This window comes from Aquarana catesbeiana, linkage group LG04 (assembly GCF_042186555.1).
Source record: "Aquarana catesbeiana isolate 2022-GZ linkage group LG04, ASM4218655v1, whole genome shotgun sequence".
Lineage (NCBI taxonomy): Eukaryota > Metazoa > Chordata > Amphibia > Anura > Ranidae > Aquarana > Aquarana catesbeiana.
The window spans coordinates 131,197,019-131,215,735 of NC_133327.1; the positions used below are offsets into that span (position 1 = coordinate 131,197,019).

General features: G+C 41.2%; 1 protein-coding gene across 1 annotated transcript in view; it reads right to left on the bottom strand.

The window, feature by feature from the left end:
* SHBG (sex hormone binding globulin) overlaps positions 1-2,991 on the bottom strand; it is a 29,988-nt gene extending 26,997 nt beyond the window's left edge. Inside the window, exon 1 of the mRNA XM_073629062.1 lies at positions 2,734-2,991. Within this exon, the coding sequence (XP_073485163.1) occupies positions 2,734-2,952 (219 nt within the window). The 5' untranslated portion in view covers positions 2,953-2,991. The remainder of the gene's footprint in view (positions 1-2,733) is intronic.
* Positions 2,992-18,717: the final 15,726 nt, after the last annotated feature.

Below are 18,717 nucleotides of genomic sequence, written 5' to 3' on the forward strand. Positions count from 1 at the left end.
AACAGATCATGGGACTTTTACTTCTGGAAGAGTGCTGCACTGTATGAAGAAGGAATGAAGAATGTGTGTTGGGACTTGTGTATTCTAATGTTCACAGCCCATCTCTGGTACTAAAGATATGTCCCTCCAAATATTCCATGTGGTTAACATGGGCCAGGTGCATGGATGGATTGCAATTCAGTCGGTTCAGCAGATGAATTTCAATCCATGTGTGGTCATGCCTGTTTGACAAAAGACAACCGCTAGATCGACTTTTGTTGAATGGTCTTGGAACGTTTTTCTCGTTCAGCCAGCTGCATTCACTGGTCAGTGTATTCTGACATCAGAGAGTACTGCTGTCAGAATACAATGTTCCAGTGGGGAGGATTCACCTATCCACCTTGCTTGCAAGGATGGAGGAATACATTTGTTTTGTTTTGTTTTCCAGCTCACTGACTGAACAAAAAAAAAAAAAAGCCAAATCATCTATGACCAGCAAAAGTCTTCTTTCTCAGGTAACAATTATTGGGTATACATATTTACATTTAAATACTATTTTTAGAATTGGTGATACAGAAACAAATGGGAGTCCATAAAACAATATTCAGAATAAGATACACCAAACTGTAGAAAACATCTTAAAAAGTAGTCAAAAAAAAAAAAAAGTAGTCAACTATGTAATACCAAACTTAGGATCGCAGTACATTAAAAGAAAAAAACGGATGAGCTGCAAAAAGTATTTGTTTTACATTTAGTCTACAATTTACTTTTTAACTAAATATTTCTAACTGAAATTCTCTTTTGGCACTTGGGTGAATTTGCAGGATTGAAATTCCTTTGTGATCCTACAATCTTTTTAATTATAACCATACTAAATCTATTTAGCATGCTGCATGCGGTGGTTTATATGGCTTTACAACTCAAAGCACAGAAACAATAGATCAGACGTGAAAAGATCATAATTTGATTGGCTGTCCTGAAAGAGATAACTAACCAATTAGCTGGCAAAACAATTCAGTTAGTTGTAAAGCTTGCAAGAAACACAGTCATCAACAACAGATCAGCTATAGCCCAATCACAAAAGGTAATATTTCCATTTATTTACCACAAGAATAATTTCCAAGGAAAATCTAATACCAATACACACAACACAATACTTCTATTCAAATAAAAAGAGTATCCCCGCTCTACCAGGATAATAATAAACAACGGAAAACTGGTTGCAGCAGACACCGGATTGGTCAATCCGTACCAACAATAAATATACATAAAAATCAATATGTGGTGTTGTGCTCTAGTGAATAGTGGCTGGCTACCATAAAGTGCTAAATTAGATAAAATGCTAGATAAAGTGTACATCACATTTGCAAAATTGCATGGAAAAAATGCACAATAAACGCTACATAATCGCATAATTTTTAAGTTGCACAGAAAATAGATAACATCAAAGTGCTAATGATGACACAGTATAGAGGTAAAGTCCAACAGTGCACATAGGTATCCAGAAAAAATTGATAGATAAAGTGCAATAAATAAAGTGCTGTGCTCCAAGTGACAATCTGTGCAACATGTGATCCACTTCCACAGAATGCCAATGTACAGCTGAATCTGGGAGGTGGAAGGAAGCTCTGCAATCTCACGCTGTTCATGATCTCTTATAACTTGGAGATCTGATTTGGGAGGCTGTCCACTGTTACAGAGGTACACAGAGGCAATATATCACTGTATATGAGGATTGTATATCAGGCTACCAAGGCACATTAGGACACCAATCCTATTGATGTTTCCCTGGCCACCATTGTATAAGAAGAACACCAGGCGCTAGCCATTAGAAGATCCCGGATTCACCCATCATCACTATTTTTCATCACGCTGTTATCTTACAGCAGTAAGGTAAGGAGCCACTGCACACCGAGGTGTTTATACACTGAAGAGGATTTACATCACTTATGCACTGAAAGACTGTATTTGGACAGATTGTCACTTGGAGCACAGGACTTTATTTATTGCACTTTATCTATCAATTTTTTCTGGATACCTATGTGCACTGTGGACTTTACCTCTATACTGTGTCAACATTAGCACTTTCATTTCATCTATTTTCTGTGCAACTTGAAGTTTATGCAATTATGTAGCATTTATCATTTTTGTCCATGCAATTTAGCACATGATGATGTACACTTTATCTAGCACTTTATCTATGGTAGCCAGCCACTATTCACTAGAGAGCAACACCACATATTGATTTTTATAAATACTTCTATTCAGCCACTATACAGCAATCAATTATTTTTTTAAAGGAACATATAACTTATTTATAAGACATTCCTACAGATATACCTTGCCCCAACTGGTGCTTGAAATAAAACTGTCTTTGTTTTATAACAATGCAAATATCAGTAATGGGCTTAACCTATAAAAACTAATAAGGGAGTATATTTTATACATAGCTATGGGTCTCTGCACCTTTTGAATGCTTTATTTGTAATGAATTGGTATTTTACTAAAAATCATTAATAATTTCCACCTGGAAGGGCTCCATTCTCTCTTCACCTGTAAAGCACCTCATATAGCTTCAGAATTGTCAACATTCTGAAGTTAGACTAATCATATGCAATATTTTTTAAATATTTTTTAATGGACTTTTAAATATAAAATACCACAGAAACCAAAATTGTGATCTCTATATAGACATTGTTTTTATGAACTATTTTTCTCTATACCTCAATCATAGACAATCTCACAAACAATTACCTGTCCTGTGTGATGCTCACTGAAAAGATGTGGTAGACTGCCTGAAGAAAACTTCCCATAGAAAAACAGCAACAGGATGATAGGACTGGATATACAGCTAAGAATCCTCATGTTGCTGATGCAGTGGATGTGAATAGCTGTCACATGTTCATTATCCTTTATATAGCTCCGATAGAAGGGAATCAGAACTTTTCTTTTCCCAACCTTGGCTCCAACCATAACACATTCCCAGTGTCTGCCTCCTGCAGATGTTCCATGAGAACAGAGGAGACAAACTGTTTAACCCTTTACCAAAGTGATAAAGATAATCCACAAGAACAACAATTTTATTTATTACTATAATTAACCATTTGTCTCTATCCATTCATGCTGTCCTATTTTTCATTTGCATTTAATCTTATCTAGCCAAGCGCAAAAAGTGTCAGAGCTCTCTGTAAACTATGAGACGCTGCAAACAGATCTCCAGGTATCTCACCTTTTCATATCTATTTAGAAACTTTGGACTAGCAAAAAATTGACCATAAAAAAAAAACACTTTCCAATATGCCCCAATAGTGTGATGCTCAACCTGGAGTCTTTCCATTCTTTTACTTGATACTCTGCCATAGGGCATTGACAATGGCTTTTGCAGTGACCACACACAATCATGTTAATTATGGCCTCCCTAGTTCCAATGTGGGTTACTGAGCTGTAGTTAGGGTTGCCACCTCATCCCTTTAAACATGAACACATATGAATTACACAGGTTCTGAGGCTAATTTAATGCAGATAAGGCACCAAGTGAGGTGATTACCACCTTAATCAGCCACAGAACCTGTGTAATCAGTATGTGTTCGGTTTTAAAGGGATGAAATAGCAACCCTAGCTGGAGTACCTGTTTTAAAACCAGGAAAGTGAGTGCCACCTAAAAGCAGGGACTTACGATAAGTATAGTTGTGATAAAAAGTTTGCGAACCTTTAAAGGGAATGCATATTTTTTGTCTGTATTTAGTTTATTTTTCAAATTAAGTTCAAGACTAAAAAAAAAAAAATAGGATTTTTATAACAGCTTACCTGTAAAATCCTTTTCTTGGAGTGCATCACGGGACACAGAGCCACAGTAATTACTGTATGGGTTATATGGCACCTTCAGGTGTTGGACACTGCCACACCCTAAACAGGAAGTTCAATTCCCCTTATAACCCCTCCCCTTACTGGGAGTACCTTTTGTAGCAATAGTTTTAGTAGTAGTCGTTTTGTAGCAAAGCAATACACGTGTAACCAGAAAGAGGGGAGGGACCTCTGTGTCCCATGATGTACTCCAAGAAAGGATTTTACAGGTAAGCTGTTATAAAAATCCTATTTTCTTTATCGTACATCACTGGACACAGAGCCACAGTAATTATTGTCTGGGATGTCAAAGAGGGGAGGGGGCACAACAAAAGTAGGGTGCAATCCGACCTGAGGACCTATACTGCAGTCTGCAGCACACTGCGCCCAAAAGCAATATCCTCATGCCTTCTTACATCCACCTGATGAATGTATGGACTGAAGACCAGGTTGCGGCCTTGCAGATTTGAGCCATGGAGGCTTGGTGATGCACTGCCCATGAAGCACTAACAGCCCTGGTGGAGTGCGCTTTGACCTGAAAAGGTGGAACCTTCCTCTTCAAGCCATAAACTTGAATAATTACCTGCCAAATCCATTTGGCAATAGTGGATTTCGAAGCTGCCTGTCCTTTCCTAGGACCTTCTGGCAACACGAACAAAACATCTGTTTTCCGAATCTGAGCAGTCGCCTTCAAATAGATCTAGACTGCTCTCACGAACATCCAAAGAGTGTAGTGACTTTTCTTCCTTAGAACAGGGTTCTGGACAAAATGAAGGTAAAACAATATCCTGGTTTAGGTGAAAACATGAAACCACTTTTGGCAGAAAGCTGGGATAGAGCAGCAATACCACCCTATCCTTGTGAACGATTAAATATGACTCATTACAAGAAAGAGCCGCCAGCTCTGATACCCTTCTTGCAGAAGAAATGGCTACCAGAAAAACTAGCTTCCTTGTCAAAAGAACCAAAGGAACATGTCGTATCGGCTCAAAAGGCTGTTTCTGTAATGCCGACAGAACTAAATTCAAGTCCCAAGGGTTCAGGGGTGCTTTAACCGGTGGATTAAGCCGCGTTACCCCCTGTATAAAGTTTCGGATCAAAGAATGCAACGGGAAGGTGTTGCAGAGGGATGGTCCTTAGGACCTGAGGGCGACCCCTTCGTGTCCTTGGTCTTTGCTGCATTTGAACCACCTCCTCTGGTCATAGTGCTGAGCACAAAAGCAGAGGTACCACCAAACAAATGCACCCACTTCTGAACAATAGTCCAGCAACTGCCGCTGCTATTAAGCTCAGCTTGATGCTTAAAGTAAATGTGCCTGGGAATGCCTGTGTCACCCACTCATATGCCACCCGTCCGCTCTCCTCCCTCCTAGCTGTATGCACCTGAAAAAATGTGCATTTTATAGCTATGCACCCCGCGTTGTGGATGATAAATTTGCGCCAACGCTGCTAAGCCCCGCCCCTTCCTCCGACCACCCACCGCGCCCCACACCCTCATCTATTTTAAAATAGAGCGTTTTCCCACGCGAGCGGGCTCCGATCCAGACCGGACCACATGGAGGAGGACTGGGGGAGGCCGCCGAAGGGAACCGCTGTAATGGCGGCGGGAGCGGCACGGTACACCGCTGTCTAGCGCCATGCTCCCTCTGCCTGGATGAAGCTATCCAGGTGGGAGGACTTCCTAGGAGAAGAAAACCCCCCTTTCCCATGACTTTACCTGGAGCCAGGGCTGGAGGAAGCATGCAGCTTGACACACAGAGGCGAGACTGACATGCATGGACAAGTACGTGCTCTTGACAGCCCCCAGTGGTGGCTATAGGCATAGCAACATTTACTTTAAAGGAGAAATGCCCACAAGAATTGGAAAAATTCCTTAGGAATCTCCCTTACCTTATCCAGCTGCAGGGTTCTGTGGTAACAGACCCAATCTTCACCACTCACGGTGGGCTCTGTTAGAAAACAGGGACTGGGGCCCCCTTTTTATCGGGGGATCCACAGCCCTGGGCCTGTAAAAAGCACCCTGCCAGGAATATGGCTGAAAAAAACAAATACTGGATCCCGGGGTCCAGCTCTCTAAAAAGAGAATCGTTACAGGCAAAACCTCGTTTCTTCGGACACGAGGCCCGGGTACCATTCAATTCGGCCTGGAAAAGACACTTGGATCCAGTTGCATGGCTTGCCCCAGTAAGGAATATTCAAGCGGGGCTCAGCACAGCACATCTTTACTCGTGACCAACACCTAAGACACTGGCGAAAAAACTTAGGTACTCCCAGTAAGGGGAGGGGTTATATGAGGAATTGAACTTCCTGTCTAGGGTGTGCCAGTGTCCATCACCTGAAGGTGCCATATAGCCCAGACAGTAATTACTGTGGCTCTGTGTCCCGTGATGTACGAGAAAGAAAATGCAGTTTAATACATTAATAGAAAAAAAAACACAGAAAAGTACAAAGGTTTTATGCAAATTTTACCTTATGATTAAAATAAACAACAAAAATAGCCAAAAAATCATTTTGTCATAAAGAATCTATGTCCTTTTTGTTTGTATTTTTTCCAATTATTTTTGGTGTTGACTTTTTTTTATTAACATAATAAGAAAAAGTAGCACCAAAATAGCAACTTTTTACTGCCTCATTAAACTTTTTTGCTACTTTGGCATAGTTTTTGTTCTATTGTGTAAAGAAAAAAAAATGAATTAATTAAATTACATCAACAAAAACAAAGCCATCAATGATCACCAGGTCAAGCGAAGATATGGTAATCATGAAGGAAGCTGCAAGCTCACTGGCTTGCTGGCAGGATTAAAATATATTATTTTTGCACTTTTGGAACAGATACAAGAGGGGGCAAATAATATGAGATCAATGTTAGGGTTTACATACACTTTAAGAGTAAAAAGTGACATAAACAAAAAAAAAAAGAGTGGAAATTCAGAGTATAAGGGCATAGATAAACCACGGGTACTACTGAATAGGGCATCGGTCCAGCATATAGAGCGCCCACCTCTTTCTCTGTCCATTTTCTTCACTAAAGGGTCACAGGGACCTTAGCCACAACCTGCTATTTATATACAGCCTGCACTAACACAGACTCAGGCACAGGTTGAAAGAAAGACACAAACCTGGAGATTCTGCACCTGCATGAGGCCAAAGGTACTGATCCAAAGTGTTGCTGAGCATCAGCAACCATTTAAGGAAGTTAGTTCAGGAGTGACAGTCCTTTCTCCACACAATGCTATTCTACTGGAAAGTCCTTAGAGCACCATGTGAGATCTAAAGATCCATCCCCAGCTGCATTGCCAGCTCAAAGTTAGAGCATAGAAACATAAAAGAGTGATTGCAGAAAAACAACCAAGTCATCCATCAAATCTGACCCTTTTTAAAATATTTTTATATGTTTTTGTTTTTTTTATTTTTGTTTGTTTTTTGTTTGCTTTTTTTATCTGAGTATAGATCTACGTTTGTCCCAAGTATATTTGCATCCACTTACTGTTGACTGACTCAGACTCACTACCTTTGCTGGAAGTCAATTTCAAGCATCAACTACTCTTTCAGGAAAATAATACTTTCTAAGGTTAGTTTTGAACTTTCCTCCTGCTAGTTTGAGGTCATGTTCCCGTGTTCTTGATCTTGGTTAAATATAGAAAATACTGCCCTCTTGAACCTTATTCGCCCCCTTGATGTATTTAAAGGTTCCAGTCATAACTCCCCTTTCCCTTCTTTCCTCCAGACTGTACATATTAAGTTCCTGAAGTCTCTCCTGATATGTTTTTATCCCTCAGACCTTTCACCATTTTTATTACCCATCTCTGCATTTGTTCTGTCTTAGCAATATCTTTTAGAAGTGAAGTCCCCAGAACTGGACACAGTATTCTAAATGAGATCTCACTAAAGATCTACAATGGGGAAAATAATTATTTGATCCCCTGCAGATTTTGTAAGTTTGTCCACTTACCAAGAAATGACGGGTCTATAATATTTATCTTTGGTGTATTTTAAATGATAGAGACAGAATATCAACCAAAAATCCAGAAAAAACACATGATACAAATCTTATAAATTGAGTTGCAGTTCAGTGTGTAAAATAAGTATTTGATCCCCAAGCAAAACAAAAATTTCTTCCTCAGTTTAGGCCGATATATATTCTTCTACATATTTTTGGTAAAAAAAATTGCAATAAGCATTTATTGACTGGTTTGCGCAAAAGTTATAGAGTCTACAAAATAGGGAATAGATTTATGGCATTTTTATTATTTTATTTTTTTTTTACTAGTAATGGCGGCGGTCTGCGATTTTTCATTGGGACTGCGCCATTGTGGCGGACAGATCAGACACTTTTGACACTTTTTTGAGACTACTGACATTTATACAGCGATCAGACCTAAAAATAGCCACCGATTACTGTATAAATGTCACCGGCAGGGAAGGGGTTAACCATAGGGGCGATCAAGGGGTTAAATGTGTTACCTCAGCATGTTCTAACTGTAGGGGGGGATGGGACTGCCTGGGGGAGGAGACCGATCGTTGTTCCTATATACTAGGAACACACGCTCTGTCTCCTCTCCCCTGCCAGAACGTGGATTTGTGTGTTTACACACACACATCCGCATTCTAGCTCTGTCAGGAGTGATCGGGGGTGCCCGGCAGACATCACGGCAAGCGCATCAGCAGCTGGAAGGGGCCGCCATACAGCTATGGCGATTCGCGCAGGGGAGCCATTCTGCCTCCGTTAAACAGTGGGCAGTCGGCAAGTGGTTAAGGTTTCTTGGCTGTCGCTTGGCAACTCGAAGCTTCAGCTCCCTCCATAAATTTTCTATAGGATTAAGGTTTGGAGACTGGCTAGGCCACTTCACGACCTTAATGTGCTTCTTCTTGAGCCACTCCTTTGTTGCCTTGGCGGTATGTTTTGGGTCATTGTCATGCTGGAGGATCCGACCATGACCCATCTTCAGTGTTCTGGCTGAGGGAAGAAGTTTCTCATCCATGATTTTACAATACATGGTCCTGTCCATTGGCCCCTCAATGCAGCAAAGCTGGCCTGTACCTTTAGCAGAGAAACAGCCCCAAAGCATAATGTTTCCACCTCTGTGCGTGACTGCAGGGATGGTGTTCTTAGAAGTCATAGTCAGCATTTTTCTTCCTCCAAACATGGCGAGCCGAAATTAATGCCAAAGAGCTCAATTTTGGTCTCATCTGACCACAGCACTTTCTCCCAATCCTTCTCTGAGTCATTTAGATCTTCCTTGTCAAACTTCAGATGGGCCTTCTTGAGAAAGGGGACCTTGTGGGTGCTGCAGGATCCATGGCGGTGTATCATGTCACTAATGGTTTGGTGACTGTGGTCTCAACTGCCTTGAGATCATTCACAAGCTCCTCCCGTGTAATTCCAGGCTGATCCCTCACGTTTCTCATGATCATCCTGACCCCATGAGGTGAAATCTTGCATGGGGCTCCAGACCGAGGGGGAATGATGGTTATTTTGTATTTCTTCCATTTGTGAATAATCACTCCAACAGTTGTCTCCTTCTCACCAAGTTTCTTGCTGATGGTCTTGTAGCCCATTCCAGCCTTGTGTAGGTCTACAATCTTGTCCTTGACATCCTTTAATAGCTCTGTGGTCTTGCCCATGATGGTGAGTTTTGAATGGAAGAAAGAGATTCTGTGGACAGGTGTCTTTCATACACATAACGAGTTGTCGTTAGGAGCATTGTCTTAAATTGACAGGACTAATCTGTGTACCACATGAGCACATACTCTAGGGGATCAAATACCTATTTTACTCACTGAACTGCAACTCAATTTTTTAACATTTGTATCTTGTGTTTTTTTCTGGCTTTTTGGTTGACATGCTGTCTCTATCATTTAAAACACACCTATGATCACAATTATAGACCCTTCATTTCTTTGTGAGTGGGCAAACCTACAAAATCTGCAATCAAATAATAATTTTTCCACTGTATGTAGGGGGATCAGGACCTCCTTCCTCCTGCTGGTGACCCTTCCAGTGATACAACCTAGAATTCTATTTGCTCTTGCCACTGCCTGATCACACTGTTTGCTCGCTTTGAGTCATCTGAAAAAAAATTCTCTCAAATCATTTTCCTTTGTAGTGCTGGTCAAAACTGCAGTTTCCGTTGCTTTGACTAATCTTCCAGCAGTGCAAAATCATGTTCCATGTTACAGACACCTCCAGGGATATCAGCCCTATTGCACACCTTTGTGTCATCAGCAAAGAGACATACCTTACCCACCAACCCTTTAGTTATATCATACACAAATAGATTAAATAGAACAGGACCTAGTACTGAGCCCTGTGGTTACACCACAAGTGATGAGTTTCTGTTCCAAATAAACCCCATTTACAGCCACACTCTGGTATCTATCCTTTAGCCAGCAGCATACAGTATCTACTGAACCACCCAAGGGTTATACTGGTAGTAAAGCTTGTTAAAAAAAAATTCACCCTGCAAGGCAATGTCATAATGTGCTGGTATGCATTGCATACTAGCACATTATGAGAGACTTACCTTAGTACGAAGCCCTCCAGGACTTTCATCTGCACCCGGTCTTCGTTCCAGGTTCACGAGCTCCGTCCGTCTCACTGGCAGAGCAACAACGACGTCACTCCCACGCATGAGCACGAGAGCCATGGTTTCCGGCACTGACCTCCGGTGATGTCATCAGCTGCTGCTCTGTGGAATATCTCCTAAACAGTGCATGTTTAGTAGATATTCATTTTACCTATTGGAAGGCTTTATTATAAGCTTACCTGTAGGTAAAAGTAGCCAAAAAGACTTTACTACCACTTTAAGTCCTAGCTCATATAACTTTTGTATTAGATCACTATGTGGAATTATGTTCTACCTTGCTGCCCTTCTTGTGGATAGGTACAATATTTGCTGTGTGCCAGTCATGGAGAACCTCTCGTTAGAAGAGATTGATTAAAAGGATTTCTTAATGTTCCAATAACTATACCTCAAAGTTCTTTAAGAGCTCTGGGATGAATACTATCAGAACTCATTGCTCTCTAGAAATCCTGAAAATGAATTGTCATTACTAGAACCAACATGATCCCCCAGCCTATTATTCATAGTGCAATTGATTTCTGAGAAGGCTAAACAGGAGTAATTGTTTAACGACCTCATCTCCGGAAGGTTGTACCCCCTTCATGACCAGGGCATTTTTTACTATTCTTCACTGTGCTAATTTAACTGGCAATTGCGCGGTCATGCAACATCATATGCAAATGAAATTGTTATCATTTGTTTTCACAGAGATAGAGCATTCTTTTGGTCATATTTAATCAGCACTGTGTTTTTAATTTTGTTGCGATATAAACAAAAAAAAGACTGGGAATTAAAAAAAACAAACAAAAAAAACCCAATATTTTCCACTTTCTGTTATAAAACATATCCAATAAAATCAAATGTCTTTATAAATTTAGTTCAAAATGTATTCTGCTACATGTCTTTGGTAATAAAATCGCAATAAGTGTATATTAATTGGTTTGTGTAAACGTTATAGCGTCTACAAACTATGGTATACAGTGGGGACGGAAAGTATTCAGGCCCCTTTAAATTTTTCACTCTTTGTTATATTGCAGCCATTTGCTAAAATCATTTAACCAGTTGCCGACCGCCACACGACGATGTACGTCGGCAGAATGGCACGGGCAGGCAAAAGGACTTACAGGTACATCCTTGCCTGCCCGTGGGTGGGGGGTCCGATCGGACACCCCCCGGTGCCCGAGGCGGTCGGCAAATCTTCCCCGGCGATCGGAGGTGAGGGGGAGGCCATCCATTCGTGCCCCCCCCCTCGCGATCACTCCTAGCCAATCAGATCATTTCCCTGCCTCTGTATTGTACACAGAGGCAGAGGAAATGATGTCATCTCTCCTCGGCTCGGCATTTTCCGTTCCGGCGCCGAGGAGAGAAGACTGTAATGTGAGTGCACCAACACAACACATCACAGTAGAACATGCCAGGCACACATTACACCCCCGATCCCCCCAATAACCCCCCCCCCCCCCCCCGTCACACTGACACCAAGCAGTTTTTTTTTTTTTTTTCTGATTACTGCATGGTGTCAGTTTGTGACAGTTAGTGTGGTAGGGCAGTTAGTGTTAGCCCCCTTTAGGTCTAGGATACCCCCCTAACACCCCCCAATAAAGTTTTAACCCCTTGATCACTCCCCCGTCGCCAGTGTCACTAAGCGATCATTTTTCTGATCGCTGTATTAGTGTCGCTGGTGACGCTAGTTAGGGAGGTAAATATTTAGGTTCGCCGTCAGCATTTTATAGCGACAGGGACCCCCCATATACTACCTAATAAATGTTTTAACCCCTTGATTGCCCCCTAGTTAACCCTTTCACCACTGATCACCGTATAACTGTTACGGGTTATTAAGAGAGGTATGGACTCCAGAGAGAGAGATATCATTTTGCCCCTGTTCAAATCATTAGTAAGACCTCATCTGGAATATGCCGTTCAGTTTTGGGCACCAGTTCTCAAAAAGGATATCGGGGAACTGGAGAAAGTGCAGAGAAGGGCAACCAAACTGATAAGAGGCATGGGGGAGCTCAGCTATGAGGAAAGATTAGAGGAACTGAATTTGTTCACTCTTGAGAAGAGGAGAATAAGGGGGGATATGATCAACATGTTTAAATATATAAGGGGTCCATATAGTGAACTTGGTGTTGAGTTATTCACTTTACGGTCAACACAGAGGACAAGGGGGCACTCTTTACGACTGGAGGAAAAGAGATTTCATCTCCAAATACGGAAAGGTTTCTTCACAGTAAGAGCTGTGAAAATGTGGAATAGACTCCCTCCAGAGGTGGTTCTGGCCAGCTCAGTAGATTGCTTTAAGAAAGGCCTGGATACTTTCCTAAATGTACATAATATAACTGGGTACTGACATTTATAGGTAAAGTTGATCCAGGGATAATCCGATTGCCTCTCTGGGATCAGGAAGGAATTTTTTCCCCTGCTGTAGCAAATTGGAGCATGCTCTGCTGGGGTTTTTTGCCTTCCTCTGGATCAACTGTGGGTATAGTATTGGGTATATTGTTTTTTTGTTTTTTTTGTTTTTTTTATGGTTGGACTGGATGGACTTGTGTCTTTTTTCAACCTGACTAACTATGTAACTATGTAACTATGTAACGGGTGACGCTGGTTAGTTCGTTTATTTTTTATAGTGTCAGGGCACTCGCCGTTTATTACCGAATAATGGTTTAGCCCCCTGATCGCCCGGCGGTGATATGCGTCACCCCAGGCAGCGTTCTCTCTCTCTCTATTCTCTCTCTATTGTTCTATTGTTCTGCTCTTTATTACTGTATTCTATTCTGCAATGTTTTATTGTTATTATGTTTTATCATGTTTGCTTTTCAGGTATGCAATTTTTTATACTTTACCGTTTACTGTGTTTTATTGTTAACCATTTTTTTGTCTTCAGGTACGCCATTCACGACTTTGAGTGGTTATACCAGAATGATGCCTGCAGGTTTAGGTATCATCTTGGTATCATCCTTTTCAGCCAGCGGTCAGCTTTCATGTAAAAGCAATCCTAGCGGCTAATTAGACTCTAGACTGCTTTTACAAGCAGTGGGAGGGAATGCCCCCCCCCCACCGTCTTCCGTGTTTTTCTCTGGCTCTCCTGTCTTAACAGGGAACCTGAGAATGCAGCCGGTGATTCAGCCAGCTGACCATAGAGCTGATCAGAGACCAGAGTGGCTCCAAACATCTCTATGGCTTAAGAAACCGGAAGCTACGAGCATTTCATGACTTAGATTTCGCCGGATGTAAACAGCACCATTGGGAAATTGGGAAAGCATTTTATCACAAAGATCTTGGTGTGGTCAGATGCTTTGAGGGCAGAGGAGAGATCTAAGGTCTAATAGACCCCATTTTTTAAAAAAAGGAGTACCTGTCACTACCTATTGCTATCATAGGGGATATTTACATTCGCTGAGATAACAATAAAAATGATTAAAAAAAAAAAAAAAAAAAATGAAAGGAACAGTTTAAAAATAAGAAAAAAAGCAAAAAAAAAAAAAAAAAAGCACCCCTGTCCCCCCTGCTCTGGCGCTAAGGCGAACGCAAGCGTTGGTTTGGCGTCAAATGTAAACAGCAATTGCACCATGCATGTGAGGTATCACCGCGAAGGTTTGGGCAATATAGTGTGTTTTAGTGCATTAAAATTTTAAAAAGTGTGTTTTTTCCCCCAAAAATGCGTTTGAAAAATCGCTGCGCAAATACTGTGTGAAAAAAAAAATGAAACACCCACCATTTTAATCTGTAGGGCATTTGCTTTAAAAAAAATATATAATGTTTGGGGGTTCAAATTAATTTTCTTGCAAAAAAAAATAAATTTTTTCATGTAAACAAAAAGTGTCAGAAAGGGCTTTGTCTTCAAGTGGTTAGAAGAGTGGGGGATGTGTGACATAAGCTTATAAATGTTGTGCATAAAATGCCAGGACAGTTCAACCCCCCCCCCCAAATGACCCTATTTTGGAAAGTAGACACCCCAAGCTATTTGCTGAGAGGCATGTCGAGCCCATGGAATATTTTATATTGTGACACAAGTTGCGGGAAAGAGACAATTTTTTTTTTTTTTTTTTGCACAAAGTTGTCACTAAATGATATATTGCTCAAACATGCCATGGGAATATGTGAAATTACACCCCAAAATACATTCTGTTGCTTCCATGGCCTCCGAAACTGTGATAGGCAGTGAAGAGCGAAATCAAAGATTTACACCCTTAGAAATCCTGAAGGCAGAGATTGGTTTTCGGGGCCCCGTACGTGGCTAGGCTCCCAAAAAGTCCCACACATGTGGTATCCCCATACTCAGGAGAGCAGCTAAATGTATTTTGGGGTGCAATTCCACATATGCCCATGGCCTGTGTGAGCAATATATCATTTAGTGACAACTTTGTGCAAAAAAAAAAAAAAAAAAATATGTGTCACTTTCCCGCAACTTGTGTCAAAATATAAAATATTCCATGGACTCAACATGCCTCTCAGCAAATAGCTTGGGGTGTCTACTTTCCAAAATGGGGTCATTTGGGGGGGGGGGGTTGTGCCACCTTGGCATTTTATGGCCTTCAAAATTGTGATAGGTAGTGAGGAGTGAAATCAAAAATTTACGCCCTTAGAAATCCTGAAGGCGGTGATTGGTTTTCGGGGCCTCGTACGCGGCTAGGCTCCCAAAAAGTCACACACATGTGGTATCCCCGTACTCAGGAGAAGCAGCTGAATGTATTTTGGGGTGCAATTCCACATATGCCCATGGCCTGTGTGAGCAATATATCATTTAGTGACAACTTTTTGTAATTTTTTTTTTTGGTCATTATTCAATCACTTGGGACAAAAAAAAATAATATTCAATGGGCTCAACATGCCTCTCAGCAATTTTCTTGGGGTGTCTACTTTCCAAAATGGGGTCATTTGAGGGGGTTTTGTACTGCCCTGTCATTTTAGCACCTCATTTTAGCACCTCATAAACTAAAAGCAGTGTAAATTCCAGAAAATGTACCTTGTAGACGCTATACCTTTTGCGCAAACCAATAAATATACACTTATTGACATTTTTTTTTTTTACCAAAGACATGTGGCCGAATACATTTTGGCCTAAATGTATGACTAAAATTGAGTTTATTGGATTTTTTTTTATAACAAAGTAGAAATAATTTTTTTTCAAAATTTTCGGTCTTTTTCCCTTTAAAACGCAAAAAATAAAAACGGCAGAGGTGATCGAATACCATCAAAAGAAAGCTCTATTTGTGGGAAGAAAAGGACGCAAATTTTGTTTGGGTACAGCATTGCATGACCGCGCAATTAGCAGTTAAAGCGATGCAGTGCCAAATTGTAAAAAGTGCTCTGGTCAGGAAGGGGGTAAATCCTTCCGGGGCTGAAGTGGTTAATTTCATTTTTTTCTCATTCATGTACACACAGCACCCCATATTGACAGAAAAACACAGAATTGTTGACAATTTTGCAGATTTATTAAAAAAGAAAAACTGAAATATCACATGGTCCTAAGTATGAGTGCCTTTGCTGTGACACTCATATATTTAACTCAGGTGCTGTCCATTTCTTCTGAGCATCCTTGAGATGGTTCTACACCTTCATTTGAGTCCAGCTGTGTTTAATTATACTGATTGGACTTGATTAGGAAAGCCACACACCTGTCTATATAAGACCTTACAGCTCACAGTGCATGTCAGAGCAAATGAGAATTATGAGGTCAAAGGAACTGCCTGAAGAGCTCAGAGACAGAATTGTGGCAAGGCACAGATCTGGCCAAGATTACAAAAAAATTCTGCTGCACTTAAGGTTCCTAAGAGCACAGTGGCCTCCATAATCCTTAAATGGAAGACGTTGGGACAACCAGAACCCTTCCTAGAGCTGGCCGTCCGGCCAAACTGAGCTATTGGGGGAGAAGAGCCTTGGTGAGAGAGGTAAAGAAGAACCCAAAGATCACTGTGGCTGAGCTCCAGAGATGCAGTCTGGAGATGGGAGAAAGTTGTAGAAAGTCAACCATCACTGCAAGCCCTCCACCAGTCGGGGCTTTATGGCAGAGTGGCCCGACGGAAGCCTTTCCTCAGTGCAAGACACATGGAAGCCTGCATGGAGTTTGCTAAAAAAACACCTGAAGGACTCCAAGATGGTGAGAAATAAGATTCTCTGGTCTGATAAGGCCAAGATAGAACTTTTTGGCCTTAATTCTAAGCAGTATGTGTGGAGAACACCAGGCACTGCTCATCACCTGTCCAATACAGTCCCAACAGTGAAGCATGGTGGTGGCAGCATCATGCTGTGGGGGTGTTTTTCAGCTGCAGGGACAGGACGACTGGTTGCAATCAAGGGAATGATGAATACGACCAAGTACAGGGATATTCTGGACAAAAACCTTCTCCAGAGTGCTCAGGACCTCAGACCGAAGGTTTACCTTCCAACAAGACAATGACCCTAAGCACACAGCTAAAATAACGAAGGAGTGGCTTCACAACAACTCCGTGACTGTTCTTGAATGGCCCAGCCAGAGCCCTGACTTAAACACAATTGAGCATCTCTGGAGAGACCTAAAAATGGCTGTCCACCAACGTTTACCATCCAACCTGACAGAACTGGAGAGGCTCTGCAAGGAGGAATGGCAGAGGATCCCCAAATCCAGGTGTGAAAAACTTGTTGCATCTTTCCCAAAAAGACTCATGGCTGTATTAGATCAAAAGGGTGCTTCTACTAAATACTGAGCAAAGGGTCTGAATACTTAGGACCATGTGATATTTCAGTTTTTGTTTTTTAATAAATCTTCAAAAATGTCAACAATTCTGTGTTTTTCTGTCAATATGGGGTGCTGTGTGTACATTAAATGAGGAAAAAAAATGAACTTAAATGATTTTAGTAAATGGCTGCAATATAACAAAGATTAAAAAATGTAAGGGGGTCTGAATACTTTCCTTCCCCACTGTATATATATTTGAAAATTTATCAACTCTGATGTACTGACGGACTGATCTCATTTCTTGAGGTTCTTAAACTGCCAGAACAGTACAAATACCACCCAAGTGGCCCCTTTTAGAGAGTAGACAATCTGTGGCATTTAGTAAGCAGAATGGCAAATTTTTGAAGTTTTTTGTCGCAATTTTTTTTAAATGAAGAAATTAAATAAAATGTGTTATATTTTTACATACTGTCACCAGCGCAGTACGGCATCCTCATATGACTGGTGTGGCAGTGATCAGGGATACTGACTGGTGACAGTATGTTAAAAGACAAAAAAAAATTTAAATAATCTTTAATTTTTTTTTCATTTTTTACTATTATTTTTTTTTCATAAAAATATAAATATAAATCCTGAATAATAATAATAATATAAAATAATATTAATTTACAGATCTTTGTGAATGAATGGTGCAGCTGTGTGGGTGGAGCCTAACTGGCCACCATGTTACATTCTAAATACGGGTCCTGCCCCCACTTCCTAAGCTGGCCATTTATGTTCTATATGCTAAGTCAGCTACATTCCCCTCTTTTTAAAGTACACATTATTACCAAAACAATTGGGGTGCCTGCCTTTACGCACATGAACGTTAATGGCGTCCCAGTCTTAGTCCATAGGGTTCAATATTGAGTTGGCCCACACTTTGCAGCTATACCAGCTTCAACTCTTCTGGGAAGGCTGTCCACAAGGTGTCTTTGGGAATGTTTGACCATTCTTCCACAAATGCATTTGTGAGGTCAAGCACTGGACGAGAAAGCCTGGCTCACAGTCTCCGCTCCAATTCATCCCAAAGGTGTTCTATCGGGTTGAGGTCAAGACTCTGTGCAGGCCAGTTAAGTTCCTCCACCCCAAACTCACTCATCCAGGTCTTAATGGACCTTGCTTTGTGCACTAGTCCAAATCATTTGGTGGATTATGGTGTGGGGTTGTTTTTCAGGGTTTGGGCTTGGCCCCTTAGTACCAGTGAAGGGAACTCTTAAGCCATCAGCATACTATAACATTTTGGACAATTTCATGCTCCCAACTTTGTGGGAACAATTAGGGGATGGCCCCTTCCTGTTCCAACATGACTGCGCACCAGTGCACAAAGCAAGGTCCATAAAGACATGGATGAGCGAGTTTGGGGTGGAGGAACTTGACTGGCCCACACAGAGTCCTGACCTCAAGCCAATAGAACACCTTTGGGGTGAATTAGAGCGGAGACTGCGAGCCAGGCCTTCTTGTCCACATCAGTGCCTGACCTCACAAATTCAATTCTGGAAGAATGGTCAAACATTCCCATAGATACAGAAGAGTTGACGCTGTTATAGCTGCAAAGGGTGGGCCAACTCAATATTGAACCCTACGGACTAAGACTGGGATGCCATTAAAGTTTATGTGTGTGTAAAGGCA